The sequence below is a fragment of the Bombina bombina genome, chromosome 3, assembly GCF_027579735.1.
Source record: "Bombina bombina isolate aBomBom1 chromosome 3, aBomBom1.pri, whole genome shotgun sequence".
NCBI classification, from domain to species: Eukaryota; Metazoa; Chordata; class Amphibia; order Anura; family Bombinatoridae; genus Bombina; species Bombina bombina.
This window is the reverse complement of record NC_069501.1, coordinates 184,563,831-184,582,948: the sequence shown is the minus strand read 5'-3', so window position 1 is coordinate 184,582,948 and position 19,118 is coordinate 184,563,831. Positions and strand designations below refer to the sequence as shown.

Sequence of the window (19,118 nt, the reverse complement as noted above, 5' to 3'; positions counted from 1 at the left end):
TAGTGATGTGTTTTCTAAAAAAGAGGCTGAGACGTTACCTCCACACCGGATATTTGACTGTCCTATCGAATTGTATTCAGGGGCTCCTCTACCTAAGGGAAGGACCTATCCCCTCTCTCGTCAAGAAAATGTCTCTCTTGAGGAATACATAAAGGACAACTTAGCCAGAGGATTCATTCGTCCTTCCTCTTCACCTGTGGGTGCAGGTTTTTTCTTCATTGGGAAAAAAGATGAAGGTCTTCGTCCCTGTATTGATTATCGAGCCTTGAATCAGATTACTGTCAAAAACAGCTATCCTTTGCCGCTCATTTCTGAGTAATTCGATCGTCTTCAAGGTGCTTCTATTTATTCCAAGTTAGATCTCCGTGGGGCCTACAATCTGGTCAGAATCCGTAAAGGAGACGAATGGAAGACGGCATTTAACACTAGATTTGGTCACTATGAGTATCTAGTAATGCCATTTGGATTGTGCAATGCACCAGCAGTATTTCAGCACTTTGTTAACGAAATCTTCAGAGATTATCTAAATCAATTTGTTATCATTTACCTCGATGACATTCTAATCTATTCAAAAACATTACAGGAACATGTACATCATGTAAGACTGGTTCTTCAGAGGTTACGAGACAATTCCCTGTTCGCTAAATTGGAGAAATGCTCTTTTCATCAGAGTTCCATCCCCTTTTTGGGGTATATCATTTCTGAATCAGGTTTTGAGATGGATCCTGCTAAACTGTCGGCTATCAAGGACTGGCCCAGACCAACTACTCTCAAATCCCTGCAGAGGTTTCTTGGCTTTGCCAATTACTATAGAAAGTTTATAAAGAACTTTGCTGACATCACGTCTCCACTCACTTCTCTTACTAAGAAAGGGCAAGATTGTAAGAACTGGTCCTCTTCGGCAGTACAGGCTTTTGAAACGCTAAAATCAGCATTTTCTTCTGCACCTCTTCTCAGTCATCCAATTCCTGATTTCCATTTTATTTTGGAGGTTGACGCTTCCTCTATAGCAGCTGGAGCTGTTCTCTCCCAACGTGATCCGACTACCAGCAAGATACATCCTGTGGCGTTCTTTTCGAAAAAATTCAATCCTGCCGAGTTAAATTATGATGTGGGCAATAAAGAGCTTTTGGCTATAAAATTAGCTTTGGATGAATGGAGGCATTGGTTAGAGGGTACCAGTCAACCTTTTTTCATTCTGACAGATCACAAGAATCTTTTATACCTCCAAACAGCTACACGTCTCAATCCTCGTCAGGCTCGGTGGGCCTTGTTCTTCTCCAGGTTTAATTTTGTACTTTCCTATGTTCCTGGTTCAAAAAATTCCAAGGCAGATGCTTTATCTAGGCAGTTCCAATCTTCTGAACCTTCTCCATTGGATTCAGAACCTATACTACGTCCAGTCAAAGTTTTGGCTCAAGTATCCTCTTTTCCAGTACAGGCTTTACATGCTGCTCAAGTCCGGGTACCATCTTCTTGCAAACTACCTTCTGGTATCCTGTATGTACCCAAAGGATTACGTCTTCAACTTCTACGTTGGGCTCATTACAACATTTCAGCAGGTCATCCGGGAATAACCAATACATTGTGGAAACTGAAGCAGCATGTTTGGTGGTCCACTATGAGGAGGGATGTTAAGGATTATATTGCTGCTTGTGGTTCTTGTGCTTCGAACAAACAATCTTCTCATCGACCGTTTGGTCTATTACACCCTCTTCCTATTCCTCATTACCCTTGGTCTCACTTATCCATGGACTTTGTTACAGATCTTCCTGTTTCTGCTGGAAATACGACCATTTGGGTAGTGGTGGATCGGTTCTCCAAGTCTGCTCACTTCATACCTCTTCCAGGCTTGCCTACAGCTCAAAGACTTTCTGAACTCTTTGTTCTACATATATCTCGTTTACATGGTTTTCCCACTGACATAGTCTCAGATCGTGGAGTCCAATTTGTTTCCAAATTTTGGAGGTCTTTTTGTAAACACTACAGAATCAACATATCTCTTTCTACTGCACACCATCCTCAATCCAACGGACAGACTGAGTGTGTATATCAAGCCTTGGAATCTTTTCTAAGACATTATGTAGACCATCACCACTCCAACTGGTCTCAGTTATTGCCTTTGGCGGAATTAGCTCACAACTCACGTTATAACGCCTCATTACAGACCTCTCCCTTTAAGGCAGCTTATGGATTTGAACCTAGAACCTTTCCTATGATTACCAGTTCTACTGAAGTCCCTGGAGCAGATCGTATAGTGAAAAATCTCAGTAATCACTGGCAACTCATTCGTCAAAATCTACTCTCTTCTTCCTTAAGACATAAGAAATATGCTGATCGCAGAAGGTGCAAGGCTCCTTTACTTCGTACTGGAGACAGAGTATTTTTATCCACCAGATTCATACGTCTAAAACAACCTTGTACCAAGTTGGGTCCTAAGTACATTGGACCTTTTCAAATTGTTTCCAGAGTTTGTTCTTCTGCATACCGCCTGGCCTTACCCAAGACTCTCAAGATCCATCCAGTGTTTCATGTCTCTCTACTCAAGCCAGTCATCTACAATCAGTACTCTATCAAGAGTAAACCACCTCCTCCACTTTCCGTAGAGGGAACTTCTGAGTTTGAAGTCAGCCAGATTCTCGATTCCAAGCTACGGGGCAATCGGCTGTACTACCTGGTCCATTGGAAGGGTTATCCTATCTCTGAACGATCTTGGGAACCGGCCTCTCATGTTCATGCTCCAGCTCTTGTCAAGTCTTTTCACAAGAAATACCCTGCCAGGCCCTGGTCGGGTCCCCTGGAGGGGTCCTTGAGGAGGGGGCACTGTCACGCTCAGCTGCTGGGAAGCTCTGCAGTCCTCTCTGTGTGCTTGATTGGTAGGTGTCTGAGCCACCCCTTCCTGATGATGTCACAACCAGGCTTTTTATTCTGACTTCCTGTTTCTCCAGTGTCCGTTTGTTTGTTAACTTTGAGGCTTCTGTTAGGATTTTGCTGAGGAATCTCTCTAACTGCTGCTTTTCTGTTGCCAATCTCTTCAAGGACTTACTATGCTGGATTAACCTTCAACCTCCTGAATACCTGTCTCCAAACAATGCAAGTACTGTTTGTTTTGTGAAACTTTCAATCTTCCTGTTTACCTGCTGCAATCCCTGCATATTCAGACTACTCTGTGTAGTGCAAACTATTCAAATACTGTTATTTCTGTGAATCCTTCAATCTGCATGTTTACCTGTTTCCAAACTCTGCAAATACAATTATTCAGTGTAAACCTTCAAACTGCTTGATATCCTGTTGCCAGTCTCCACAAGTACTGATTAATCTGTGTTAACCTTCAAACTACCAGCTTACCTGTTGCTATCACTGCAAGTTCTGACAACACAGTGTTAACCTTCAAACTACCTGATTACATGTTGTTAATTCTGCAAGTTCTGACTACACAGTGTTTACCCTCAAACTGCCTGATTACCTGTTGCATACTCTGCAAAGACTGTCTACACAGTGTTAACCCTCAAACTGCCTGATTACCTGTTGCATACTCTGCAAAGACTGTCTACTCAGTGTTAACTCTCAAACTGCCTGATTACCTGTTGCATACTCTGCAAAGACTGTCTACTCGGTGTTAACCCTCAAACTGCCTGATTACCTGTTGCATACTCTGCAAAGACTGTCTACACAGTGTTAACCTTCAGACTGCCTGATAACAAATGACCTACTCCTGCATTATTAACTGTTTCCTGTTTTACCCTTCTTCTGTCTGAGTATAAGTGACTTTCCCTGCTCTCCTGATTCTGTGGAAGGCATTTCCTGAAACCAGTTCCTTATTCAGAAGTCTATCTGGCTGATATAAAGAATTACTTTGGCACAGGCTAACCCTGCTCCATATCGTGAGTACTTTGTTTTTTGGAGGTTGTCGTGGGGTCACGTCCTGGATTAAACTCAGAGTGCAAGGGTGTTGTTTAAGTTCGCCCTTGCATTTGGGTCTACTTCTGGATATTTCCTAACCTGACATGGGACCTTGTACTGTAAAAGTTACTCCCCTTTAATGTGCACCCAATGATCCATTTTACCTGCTGGGGTGTATTATATTGTTTACAAATACATAATTTATCTTTATTTTGTCATTTTAAATAGCTGCTCTTGCCTTTTGAAACAACATATATTGAAAATATGAATACTGCAGCCTTTACTATAGAAAGGCTATGTGAACAAGAAGCAGCGTAAAAATTCAATGAGGGTTGGGGAAATATAGAGAATCTAGTCCAGTTGAGCTGCTCGAAATACAATGAACTCGTATCAGCTATCATGCCCTGGAGATACTAAAACCTGGGACTCCTGGTTGAAGTTCAGTGATTCCATCATAAGCCACTAGAGGGCATTGGTTATTGCAGCCTTCTCTATCTGATCTCTCCCTGTATACCTGTTGTTTCAGGTGTACCCTACTTACTATCCCAGTGGTTTGAGACAAGGCATTGAAACTGTAGCTTGCTAGTGTTACTGACTGTAAATTCCTGTTAGGAATGTTGTTTGGATTCCAAACCCTGGTAAAAGGTAAGTATTTTGATTTTTGTTCTCTAATACCCAGTTTCTGTACCTGTGGTACATGTTCCCCTGAGGGTATTTTAGGGAATTGGCAAGGGGTACTATTTGGATATCCCTAAATTGTTTTAGTTATGACAAACATACATATCACAGAAAGTGGCGCTTCTCATGCCCCCCCCCCCCCCCCAAGCCCTCCTAATAGGGCAGATTTTGAGTATTTCCCTATGTAGGTTGGTCTACTGCCTAATCAGCGATTCGCCTCAAATTGGTAAATCCTTCTAATCTGGCCTGTTAGTGACATTTGAGTGATGGAGTTGAGCTTCACTGATATAGAGTATGCCACAGAAAAGTGCCATGTAAAGTATATTATTCTGAAAGCAGGTCACGGGAATAGGTACCAGATAAATGTGCCACTATGACACCTGCTAGGTTAAAGAATATTATACCAAAATGTGCCACAGCAGAATGAGCTAGATAAACTGTGTGTGAAATTAATTTAGTCATGTTAAAGTTTGTATAGGCTTGTATAAGTCACAACCATCAGCAGCTCTACGGATACACAAATGCGCACTGAGTGAATGCACTTATTTTCGAGCTGAAGTGTTACTGGACTACCATAAACAAATCCGCCTTAGTATACAACAAAGTCCTTCCTCGTTTTGGTAAATACTCCAAGATTGTTTCCCCAATTCTGTCTGCTTTTTCAAAGAGTGCAGGTAAGTTCCGGCAGCATTATTTTAAATCCCTTACTGTTCTTTCATTGGATGATCCATTAACAGTTCCGGACAAGGGAAACAAAATTTGCACGATGACACAAACATTATAGATGACACTTTGGACCCAATTTATCAAAGTCTGGCAGACCTGATCCGACAGTGCGGATCAGGTCCGCCAGACCTCGCTGAATACGGCGAGCAATATGCTAGCCGTATTCAGCATTGCACCAGCAGCTCACAAGAGCTGCTGGTGCAACGCCGCCCCCTGCAGACTCGCAGGTTGATTTCCGGCGACGTCTGTCCGCCTGCTCAGAGCAGGCGGACAGGTTATGGAGCAGCTGTCTTTGTGACCGCTGCTTCATAACTGCTGTTTCTGGCGAGTCTGAAGACTCGCCAGAAACAAGGCCCTTCAAGCTCCATACGGAGCTTGATAAATATGTGCCTTTACCTCAATGCAATATATAATCTTGACATTATATCCCATAAATACATGTTAACAAATAGTGCCAAATTATCCTATATGACAATGATTCATTTTTGCCATAATCAAAAATATTCATATACCCCTCTGTGATGAACTCTATGTTCAATTTTTATACCAAATTTATAATATGAAATAGAAAGATATAAAAAAAGATTCTTCCAAAGTGTATAAAGTAATGTTTACTCAAACATTGAAAACAAAATAATGTTAAAAACTATGGCCTAGATTACGAATGGAGGGCAAAATTGCAGTTTTGTGAGCAATATTTATGCTCTACTCAGTAATACCAGCGCACGCAAATGTTCACTGGTATTACAAGTTAATGGGAGCCTCGTTCTGATGCCGTGAGACATGGAAAAGCACCTAGAGCAGCGCAGGATGTAAGTCACACAGTGTTGGACAGCAAATTAAAAATATATATGTATATGAATATATACATATATATTTATGTATTTTTATGTGTATATACAAATATTAAATCAATGTAAATATTTGCATAGGAAATTAGCACATCTAGGCAAGTATCCCCGCTTGCTTTTCCCCAGAAATTCTTAATATACAATGTTACCAATGCACAAGAGAATTATGGGTAAGATATGCAAATTCTCAGTTTTTTTGCTTCAAAATACTGTTTTGACACAGCGATCCTTTTAACAGGATTATTACAGCAAACCAGAAATCACTCACTAGACAGCCTGTTTTGTTCTTTTTGGAACTCATCAGTAGGAGATAGATTTCTGGTTGCTGCATTGGTAAAGCTATTTTTATGGTTAAACCAAAATTCATTAAAATTAAGGGGGGAGATAAAAAACTGAAATTAAAATCCTCCATGTCTCAAAATTAAATCAATGTAAATTTTAAAATTGTAATTTTGAGACATGGAGGATTTTAATTTCAGTTTTTTATCTCCCCCCATAATTTTAATACAAATATTAACATATATATATATATATATATATATATATATATATATATATATATATATATATATATATATATATATATATATATATATATATATATGCAAAGATTGGTGTATGTGCACTCTCACCAAAATCCCACGACTACCAGGGTGCTGTACGGTGAATGATAAAGAAGCAAAGAGAAGCACTCACTGGATTTTCATCAAAATGTGATCATATATATATATAAACGAAAGGAAGAATCCAGACAAAGAAACTCAAAGCTATATATATGTACAGTATATAAGCATATACAAATATATAGAGAGAGAGTGCAATCACAGTCCCCATAAACCGCAATGTAAAGACAGTTTCAGTGCCTTTTTTGTGTCTAACACCCCACATCACCTCAATGTAACCCCCTATAACTGCTTCATGCAGTTTTTTTTAAAGAAAAAATGCTTATATTTTTATTTTATTAAAAAGAACTGTCCACTTTATTTGGGGGGCATTTGGGGCAACTTTTTTTTATTAACTAGAGGTCTGACCACTGGTTAATGGCGCTTCGCTTTAATGGCTGGTTATTAAAGGTATGCCCGTAAACGGGCAAATTTACCCCATTACGGGCACATGTTAAAATAGCGCTCCACTTGTAATCTAGCCCTATATTGGAAGCACTTTTTGAATTTGAATCCAGGATTAAAAATTATAATTTCCCGGTAACTTCCACAAGAACACACATAATAGTTGTTTTAGATCTTTTATACACTTTTTTTCATAGTCTCTAAACTAATTGATGGAGATTGGTAATTCACAGATCCGCATGATGTTGTAGATACACACAAACCTACATGATAATGCAATCTTCTTAAAAAAGTACACAGTTCCACAAGCACACAGACTGTAATAAACATTTACTTGCACTCCACTGAGTTCACAGTGAAACTGGTCCAAGTACATGTCACACTGGAAAACAAACCATAACATTATGAAATATATTACATAGATACAAGCTGCCAGTTTTACATTTTAACAAATACATAAAGCCCCATTAGCACAGTGGAATATTCTCACACACAGACCTATGGACACTATGGGGCCGATTTATCAAGGCCTGAATGCATCCGTATGCATCTGCTTCTGTGCAAGCCTTCAGGCTCACCGGAAACAGGAGTTAAGAAGCATCGGTCTTAAGACCGCTGCTCCTTAACTCGTATGCCACCTCTGAGGTGGCGGATAGCAATCGGCCGATTGGATATGATCGGGCTGATTAACACCCCCTGTTAATGACCGAGAATGTGCAGGGGGCGGCATTGCACAAGCATTTCACAAGAAATGCTTGTCCAATGATAAATGCCAAAAGCGATATTTATCGATATACGGATCTTGTCCGCTCGCACTTTGATAATTCGGCCCCTACATTTTCTATATTTATAGGCCTCACTCTAAACCTAAAAAAGAATTAGAACAGAATGATTGGGCCCAAAACAGGGACTGGCTCTCATAAAAAGCTACACTTGGGACGTATAATAAAGATGGAGGGGCTGGGAAGGGCTCTCTATTAAAACAACCCCACCCAGGAGCTTACAGGCCCACTTGAGTATACCTCATACCCAAAAATAAAGAACTCCACCCAAAATAATCATCCCTTGGTAAAGACACTGTGAATGCACACATTCACACAGATTATGTCTGCATCTTCTCTCCCTTTTATTTATATATAATGCAGATGACAGTGTGTAAAGCCCCCTGCACACTAAACTTTCTCTTACATTTCTAGCTAGAAACAAAATGCATGGATATGATTGCTTGTGTTAAATGGTTCATCTTTTACTGTGATTAATTAAGCTCAACTGGAGCTTTTATGTAAGTATAATAGATTTGTATAGGTTGAAGTCAATGGACTTCAGTCTTTTTTTAAACTCATCTACTATGTTACTTTTCTTCTCATCTATCAGATGGCTGGTGGCGTTAGAAAGATGCTGGCAACTGGGCAGGGCAGGCAAGTAAAAGTTGGACAGTGAATGGCAAGTTGATCACATAATTGCATGACTAGGATCACTGCCGCCTCTGCAATGTCCAGGAAAATTAAAAATGTTATGGAACAGAATCTGCTCTTTCTCTGAAGATTCTGCTCCACATTACTGAGAGGTGTGCAGAAATGGGGGAGTGTTGTTGACCTGCTTGTAGCCTCTTCTGAATCATCTAAATTAATGTTGTTACTGACCGCTCACCTATCTGGCAAAAAGCACACACCCACGGGTTACCACACCTATCATGGGCCTATTTAGGGGCATGGGCCTGGAGCTTGTAGGGGCACAATTCCAGGGGGGCATTAATGTTTTGGTTGTGTATTACATGAGGAGAGGGTGAAATTGAGAAATGCTATGTAGATAAAAATGATAATATATGGCATGGAGTGTAAGAGAGTGTTAAACCAAGTATGACTGCAACACGATAGAAAAGGTACTTACTGCACTACTGAGAAGCCATGTTGATAAGGCCACATCATGTTCAAATTCAAAGAGGCTTTCTTCACCTGTCTTTCATTAGTGGGCGTTCTGCCATTCAGATATATAGGTGTGTTACGTGCCCCAGTACATTAAATTTTACAAACAAGAACAGCTAGCAATATGTAAAAACAATAACAGTTTCTGTAAATGTTTGAAGTGGTTTTACTGGATAGACTATAACCCTCTCAATAACCTTGTAGGCCTGAACAAGGGGTTCTCTGTGAATGAGTGCTCTAGAGGCATGGTCAGGGTTTTTCAACTTAATCCTTATTCAAGCATGCAGAATTCATAAAGATTCAATTGCCCTGTAAAATACATGGTCTAACAGTTGCGTCATACCATTTCAAAGCTGGCAAAGTTGTCTTGTTTTTCTTTTTCTTTCATTTTTCTTTAACTAGTTGTTGTTTGTACATAACCATTAAATGGATGTTGCTGCATGTTTTAATTAATATGAGAGTTTCTATTAAAATCAAAGTAAAAAGGTAAAATATTTGCTCCATTAATTCTGTTAGCTAACCCAGATTACAAGTGGAGTGTAACCGCGATCTCATTTTCTATGGGCGGCGCTTGAATGCAATTGCATTTAAAGTGATGGTAAATTTGCCTCCGGAACTTCACATATTCTGAAAGCTCTTCTCCTAACTAGCATATTGATATCCTTATTTGGTTCCAAAGTCAAATGTACTTTTAATACTCAGCGTTTTTGTCAGGCTATAATACCTTGTTTAATGCAGCCTCTCTCAACAATTTTGCTTAGGCTTCTTTGACTGACAGCTCTTTCAGCCAATCAGAGCCTCACCATGCGCCCCATGTAAATTAATCATAGCATGCTCCTGTGCTTGGAACCGCTGCCTAGAAGTTGAACTGCACACACGCAACTCCCTACGCTATTTGCGCAACAGAAACAGTGATTACAGTTTTCAGCATCACTGTTTCAAATAGCGTAGGGAGTTGCACGTGTGCTGCAGTTCAACTTCTAGGCAGCGTTTCAAGCACGGGAGCGTGCTATGATTAATTTACATGGGGCGCATGGTGAGGCTCTGATTGGCTGAAAGAGCTGTCAGTCAAAGAAGCCTAAGCAAAATTGTTGAGAGAGGCTGCTTCAAGCACGGGAGCGTGCTATGATTAATTTCCTTGGGGTGCATGGTGAGGCTCTGATTGGCTGAAAGAGCTGTCAGTCAAAGAAGCCTAAGCAAAATTGTTGAGAGAGGCTGCATTAAACAAGGTATTATAGCCTGACAAAAAAGCTGAGTATTAAAAGTACATTTGACTTTGGAACAAAATAAGGATATCGATATGCTAGTTAGGAGAAGAGCTTTCAGAATATGTGACGTTCTGGAGGCAAATTTACCATCACTTTAACGCTCAAGCTCAATTTCAAATTCAAATCAGCCAATAGACTGAACGCTTTTTCTATTGGCCAATTTGAACATGAAAATAAAAATTTACCAATAGGAATGCAAGGGTACCCCTATGTAAATGAGATACCATCTTTTAGAGACAGATGATCCAAAGATAAGAAGAATGATGAAGATAGAAGACCGCTGACAGAGTGAAGATGGGCCATCGCCACTGCCATGTAGGAGGCAGATTCATCTTTGTGAGTGCCATCTTTGGGGTTTAGTGTTAAGAAGTTTTGGGAGGGTTTTTTTTGGCAGCAAAAGAGCTAAATGCCCATCTAAGGGCAATGCCCAATCAAATGCCCTTTTCAGGGTAATTTTTAGAGGGAAATTTTGCAATGGGTGTTGTGATGGTTTAAGGGTTAATAGTGTAGAGGGGTATTTTGCAATGTGGGGGTGTAGCAGTTTAGGGGTTAACAGTGTAGCGGGTACTTTGAGATGTGGGTGTGTTGCATTTTGAGATTAATAGTGTATACATTATTTGGGTTAATAGTATAGAGGGGTATTTTGTGATGTGGCGGTTTATGGGTTAATAGTGTAGAGGGGTATTTTGCAATGTGGGGTGTAGCGGTTTAGGGGTTAATAGTGTAGCGAGTACTTTGCAATTTGGCAGTGTTGTGTTTTAGGAGTTAGTGAAGTGGGGTACATTGTGGTGGGCTATATGGCAGTTTAGGGGCTATTAGAGTAGGGGGCTTATGGTGATTAGGGTTAGCAAGCGAGTACAGGTGTTAGGTATTTTCAATGTTTCTCACACCATTGAACTCTATGGGGGAGTACGTTAATGTGGTCATGATATTCTAAGTTTGACAACTTGCAATATGCATGCTATCCAATGTTTGCAGAGAGCTGAAGTCAAGCAGCGCTAGCGTGGGAGTGGGAGCAGCAATTACCGCTCCACTCGTAATCTAGCCCTCATTGTATTATTGTGAATGTATCATATTTTCGTAGACATGTTCATTAGCCTCTATATTTGTTGTTTAAAGGGCTTTTAATTAGTGAAACTTAGAAATTTAAATGAACCTGGCATACACAGATCTTAAAATTAATCTTAGGCTAAATTAGTTCTCACAACAGTGTTTTGTTTAAAAAATTGGGCAGCAACTTTTAGGTCTGTTTCCACCAATAACTGGACTCTCCATGGATCTAGGACCCTTATACATAGATGTCCAATTTTCTTATTTTTTTTTTTTTTTAAATATACACATTAGAGTAGAGGCTTAGACAAGTTGCACAGTGATTATTATTATTATTATTATTATTATTATTATTATTAAATAATACAACTACCTCTAATAATAATAAATGCACTTTTTATTGGTATATTTGTGTTCCACAATATAAAATACTTTTGTTTGGTCAATTCATAGTGCTGGTTAATAAACTTTAGAAACTATAACTCTAACAACAGAAGTCCATCATGTTCAGCCTATACTTGAGCTTAAATTAATTCCATTAAAATGGGGAAACATTTAACACAAGCAATCATATCCCTGACTTCTGTTTTTAGCTAGAAATGTACCTTAGACATCTTTAAAAGTATCTAAGGTATTACATTCACTACCTCATTGGGCAATGAGTTCCCCAATTTGATTGCTCTTACAGAGAAAAAAATGTTTACGTTGCTGGAAATTAAATCTCTTTTCCTCTAGCTTTAAAAATTGTGACCTCTCATCACAGTTTCCTTGGAATAAACGGAGCTTCCACAAACTCTGTATATGGGCCTTGAATATATTTGTATAAAGTAATCATATCAGCTCTCAAGCATATTTTTTCTAGAGAAAATAGACCCAGTTTTGCTAACCTGTCCTCATAATTTAAATTATCGATTCATCTTATTTGTTATGTGGCCCTTTTTCTAATCCTACAATGGCTTTTTTTTAAATATTGGTACCCAGAACAGCCATGTACCAGATTTATATAGTGACATAAGTGATATAAGAATATATTTTTATTTGCATAATGACATAGTAGATGAGGTTGAGAGGAGACATAAGTCCATCAAGCTCAACGTGTACATATCCTACCTGTCTTTTTGTTTTTTATATTAATTTAGTTCACAGAACCTCACTCCATACTCAAGGTGAGGTCTTGTCAGGGATTTATACAGCAACATTTCTTCCCTTGCATCTATGCCACTTTTAATACAGTGTTTTAATAGCCTTTGCCTTGCATTACATACTCCTCATTAGCTTGTTATCTATGTATACCAAAATCTTTTTCCACATCTATTTTGCTAACTCTGGTTCCATTTAAATAATAGATAACCTGCATAATTTTACTTCCAAAATAGAGAAACTATCTCATTTGCCATTTACCAGTGCATTCAATGTTTGTTAATCCCCTTGCAAAGCAATTACGTCCTACACTGACCTAATCACCTTACACAACGTAGTATTAGATGTTGTTAACCTTTAAATAAGCAATTCTTTAGCCAGGCATGTACCACAGACAGGTAAATAAATACAGACTAAGAAACATACTAGTTGGATCCCTAGAGAGAGTAAACGGAAAGAGTTTAATGCTGATAAGAGAAAGATCATTGTAGGTGTTATAAATGGAGAGAAATATAGGACATGAGTTGGGGGGGGGGGGGGCAGATAAAAACGGCACTTGTGACTGAATTGTGGCCCACAGAGGCTTAGTTTGGACATAAATGTTTTTACCAAATCTAAGGTAGATTCAGAGAAATAAATTGTCATAAGTAATATTCCCTTTAAAATTAAAATGTACAGCTATATGGCATGCATATGTTATGTAACGTTTGAAACAAGACAGCTGTCAGGCCTGTACTTGATTAAACTTTTTTATTTTTAAATTAATATCCATGAGACATATTTTATGATTTTTTTTAAATGTCATCACTTTAATGACTTAAGCTGGAAATTACTCCTTATGTAAAGTAGTATTTTTGCATATTACCCTATCATTTTCTACCAACCAATTTCAGATAAAAACTTCTCATTCGAGTATTAAACACATTTAGTTCTTAAAATATAAAGTAGAATGCAGAATCTAAAAAGTGCACATAGAAAAAACAAACGTTCTGCAAATAAACAGAAATAAAGCGCTACTTGCATCTTAAGTGTTTTTCCAGGAATGCTGAGCAAGACCTACTTTCTCATAATACTTGATCTCGTAGTCCAAAATGACCCCATTAGGATAGTCTGGTTCTTGCCATGAAAGTGCTATGCTGTTTTGAGATGCCCAGTCTTTTCTCACCATGTTAATTAAGGACGGAGCTAAAAGAGAAAAAAAAGAAATGGTAAAATAAGCACAATGATTCAGTAATAATCATTATCACAATGTAAAGGGTACTTAGCAATATTCTAGCATCCATGTGAAACATTATAACATGTTAATTTATTTTTTACCTAAAAACAAAATAGTAAAACTGAAATAATACAGCGGTATATAACATTTGTTTACTTAGTAATGTTTATTAGCTGATAAATACTTCATACTAATGATCACTGGATAATATGTATATGCCTCTAATTTTCATTGGCTTTTAAAATAAACATTTGCACTTATCAGCTGATTAACACTAGTAGGACGTACATAACTGATACCACTACATTAAATTCAATTTAAAGTGGAAGGCTTTAATTTCACAGGTTTTCAGGTGAAACCATTTCAATATGTTTAAAGGGACACTGTACCCAAAAATTTTCTTTTGGGATTCAGACTGAGCATGAAATTTTAAGCAACTTTCTAATTTACTCCTATTATCAAATTTTCTTAATTCTCTTGGTATCTTTATTTGAAATGCAAGAATGTAAGTTTAGATGCCGGCCCATTTTTGGTGAACAACCTGGGTTGTCCTTGCTGATTGGTAGATAAATTCATCCACCAATAAAAAAGTGCTGTCTAGAGTACTGAAACCAAAAAAAAGCTTAGATGCCTTCTTTTTCAAATAATGATAGCAAGAGAACGAAGAAAATTTGATAATAGGAGTAAATTAGAAAGTTGCTTAAAATTGCATGCTCTTTCTGAATTACAAAAGAAAAAAATTGGGTTCAGTGTCCTTTTAAATGATTCTCTTACATATGAATCACTGAAGTTTTTTGAGTACCGTGTCCCTTTTAGTCAACATAGCAGAAAAAGTGTTCACAAAAAATATCACTATTCTTTTCTCAATTTTAATGTTCTAAAACGGAATATTTCATCAAAGCATGTTAAAGGTGGGAAAAATGGTACAATATTACAGGAGGATATAGTGGCTCCATATGACTCCATCCACTTAGCCATGTTTAAAAATAATGTTTAATATTACTAGCGCACTTGGTTTTGAAATTACCTTTGCCTTTGTTGTTATCAATTTTTTTATTTAAAGTACATGTTTAATATCACTAAAGATTTTAAAATGTAGTGCAAAAAGTAAAACTTATTTTGCACTCATATGAAATCATAAGCCAGGCATATTATACTTCCTGCTAATGTCAACTGACTTATAGATACTTCCTGAACAACAACAGGAAACACCTATCAACCAATAAATATTAGTAGGAAGTGCCTATCTACCAATGAAGATTAGTAGGAAGTATACAACTGATATAGCTATTTTATTTTTAGTTTAATTAAAAAAAAATAAACAGTTTATTTACATATTTTCCATATATTTGTATGCTTTTTTTTGTTTTTGTTTTTGTTTGGATGATGATTATTTGTGTTTCTTATAGGAATATTGTAGTCATAAAAATAAACTGATTTATAGAGCATTTTATTTTTTTGATCAACCAACCCATAAAACTTTACTTAGATACTAAATACAGTTTGACCAATGAATCATGTTAAAAAATGATGCTAATGTTGATACTTTTTATATGTTTTATTCCATTTGAATTATCTAGTTCAACATTTAAATGTTACATATTGAATGAACACTCAACATTTTCATTTGCTGTTCAAATATTAGATGAGTTTTTTTGTAAGCTGTGATTAATGGGTATAAAGTATTGACACTCAAATTAAGGTCCCATCATTGATTAATGAAAAAAATATAATAATGGTCTAACAGCACTGCTCAAAGGCAGAACTGAAAATAGCTTTGCCACACCTTTATGTGGGTTGTGCCAGTTATAACAAAGTTCAAAATAATGTGCATGTATATGGCATACATAGTAACCAGTTCTTCAAATTGAATATTAGTTTGGTGACCAATTATTCAATGGTAATATCAGTTGTGTGCTCCTTCTATTATGTAAAGTATAGTAATGTCAATCCTTTCGCAATGTTAAAGGTATACAAAAAGTAGTATTTTTCTTTATGAAATCGATTATATTTGGGTGGTAATAGTAAAATAAAGAATAAATATAAACTGATAATGGACTTATGCTTATGCTAACGCTTGAAACTACAATATAGATATACCCAGTAGAAGGTTTCATGATGAAACATAATGGTACAAATACTAATGATAACAGTAAAATACATCAAAACAAACTATAATGCGTGTACAGAAGGAATGGTTGTAAATCGAAACCGTTGTAAATTTAAACCCAGTTTATAATGTAAGTCAATGGGAAGTGAGGGAGATAGGTTCCAGGCCCCTCTCAAAATTGTCATAAGTAATATTGTCATATTTTTAAAGCTTTGAAATGAAGACTTTAAATGCTAAACAGCATTATAAACCTAATAAAATAATCACACAACACAGAATATATAATTAAACCAAGTTAAATGAGCAAAAACATTTGCTAAACAGCATTACAAACCTAATAAAGTAATCACACTACACAGACTTCACTTGCTTTTTTCTGCAAACAGTTCTTTCTATGCATTCCAATCTGGACTGATTTATAGACAGGAAGATCTTGTACCTTTGAAATCTGCTCGATAGCTCAGGTCTAGTTAAACTGATTAATTTCAGCTTGCTTGGCTTTGCTGCAACACAAGCGGACAGCTCCACCTACTGGCTATTTTAATAAATGCACTGCTTCTCAATGCTTTTCAATAGCAGTCACATGACTGGAAAAAAAGGTTGTTATTCTGAAACGGTGTAAATTGAACCGTTGTAAAACGAGGGCCATCTGTATAACAAACCACTTCAAAAACAATATTACTGTAAAGTGTCAAGTCCATTGCATTTACTGAGAAATAACTACCTTTTATCATTAAAATTTTAGTACTTGGTACAATTTTTTTATTTTTTATTAAAGTAACCAATAGAATTTGCTTTCATAATTTTGATGGGAAGATCCTGACATGGGCCCTTACTGTTTTTGCTCCGTTGTACAGGAAAGTTTAAAGGGTGGCTATTTTGTGTCAAGAGAATGGTTTTTCAGTAATAGACTTCCATTGAGAAGGCCAATAGAGAGCTAAAAGATAATGCTCCATAAAATTAGCATCAAAGAATTTGTCTCTCTAGAGGGTATAAAAACATTTAAAAATTTGCAAGCTTGGTCTGGAGTGACCCTTCAGTTTAACACATTATTTTCTAGATATACAAGCAGGCTAAAAAGGTACACATATAAGAAGCACTGGTAACCTATTTGTTAAAAAAAAAAAAAAAAAAAAAAAGAAAATAAAGATTATATCAATATTCCTTATGGACCAGGTGAAAAAGTGTGGAGTCTTAAAGGGACATTAAACCCAAAATGTTCTTCCATGATTCAGATAGAGGATACAATTTTAAGCAACTTTCCAATTTACTTTAATTATCTGATTTGGTTCATTCTTCAGATATCCTTTCTCAAAGAAATAGCATTGCACATGGGGGAGCCAATCACACAAGGCATGTATGTGCAGCCACCAATCAGCAGCTACTGAGCCTATCTAGATATGCTTTACAGCAAAGGATATCAAGAAAATGAAGCATATTAGACAATAGAAGTAAATTAGAAAGTTGCTTAACCTTGCATGCGCTTTCTAAATCATGAAAGAAAAAATATGGGTTTTATGTCCCTTTAATGGTCCAGCTATAAGGTTTGGAAGTAAGTTTCTGATGATCTCTAGTTTAGACATTCTAAAATAAAGTAAAAGTGTATAATGCTAAACATGTTGAGGAATGATGAATAGTTTGCGGTTTTAAGAAGATTTCAAAATAAATAAAATGTGGGCTTTTCAAACCTACTAAAGCACTTGCTGTTTATATATCAAATGTGTCTGGTTTTTTGTTGATTATGTAAGTGCATATACTTATACAGTATATGTGTGTTTGTGTATACATTTACATACAAAGATAAAACTATTTTATTCATTTACCAACAGAAAGTCACTGCTTTTTTCTATGTCTTGAGCCCCACTGAGCCTACTGTGTCCTGTGACAATTAAACGTTAATGCTGCAGCCGTGAGAAGTACGACAGTAATGACAGTTTTCCACATAGCATCCTCATACTGTACTTGTAGTATTTGTATTTATTTGTTCTATTTCCTGGAGAGATATATCTCTTAAACAAGAGTAATCCTGCCTAGAGTAATCGGTTTTATCTCACTGACAAGACACATAAAGGCAACAACATATCTGTGGTCATCTGATTACCTTGCAAAGAGAATGATTTATGTTTTCTGTGAGCTGGATTGTGCTTTAGAATGGCTGATATGCTGCAGGAAAAATTCCCTGTTAAGGGTACAAGAGAGCTAAAAAAATCTATAGCTTAAATTTATAGCAACAACATGTCTGTTATTATGTTGTATATATAGGCTTTATCAGTATCTTTCAATTGTATCAGTAGGGCAGACATATATTCAGTTTAGCACAAGATATTATAGTATTTAAACTTTCAAAAAACATTTTTTAAACCCTTTTTAATTATCAAAAACTCTATAAATACTACAAATTACAATGTAGGAATTTGTTTTTAATGGATTTAGGCAACTAAATATATCTCACAATATTTTTGCTACTCACAAGTCTACTAAAAATAATGACATAAAAACAATTACAACTAAAGGTGCTTATACTGATTGCTCTATAAAGTATAACTATTGGCATTCATTTTTAGGTGTTAGTTTGGTATTAGTATTTAATTAATGAAAACCTACTGACTTACAATGAAGCTATTTTGTATGGTGTTATAAATAGAAATTAATATTTTAAACACTTTCTAATTAAAAATAGCTGTTGAGATGTAAAGTTAATATTTTATGGTGCCAGAAACAATATTTTTTTTGTTTGTTTCATGATTCAGATAAAGTATAAAATTCTAAACACATTTCCAATGTACTTTTATTATGAAATGTGCTTCATTCTCTTGGTATCTTTTGTTGAAGGAGCGGTAATGCACTCCTGGGGGCTATCTGAATACATCAGGTGACCCAATGACAAGAGACATATATGTGCAGCCACCAATCAGCAGCTAGCTCTCAGTAGTACATTGCTGCTCTAAAGCCTACTTAGGTATGCTTTTCAACAAAGGATATACATAGAATGAAACAGATAAAAAAATAAAATAAACTGGAAATGTGTTTAAAATTGCATGTGTGTATCATAAAAGTTTAATTTTGACTTTACTGTCCCTTTAAGTAATGCAAAATGTAGCTCAACATGCAGACCCAAGTTCTATTAATGTATATACATAAAAAATAATGATTTATAAGCTAATACCTGGATTCTTCTAACAGT

General features: G+C 36.6%; 1 protein-coding gene across 1 annotated transcript in view; it reads right to left on the bottom strand.

Annotated features, from left to right (window-relative positions):
* The window catches only part of EPHA6 (EPH receptor A6), a 1,448,913-nt gene that overhangs the window by 861,616 nt on the left and 568,179 nt on the right, over nucleotides 1-19,118 (bottom strand). The window contains exon 5 of the mRNA XM_053706041.1: nucleotides 13,669-13,793. Within this exon, the coding sequence (XP_053562016.1) occupies nucleotides 13,669-13,793 (125 nt within the window). The remainder of the gene's footprint in view (nucleotides 1-13,668; nucleotides 13,794-19,118) is intronic.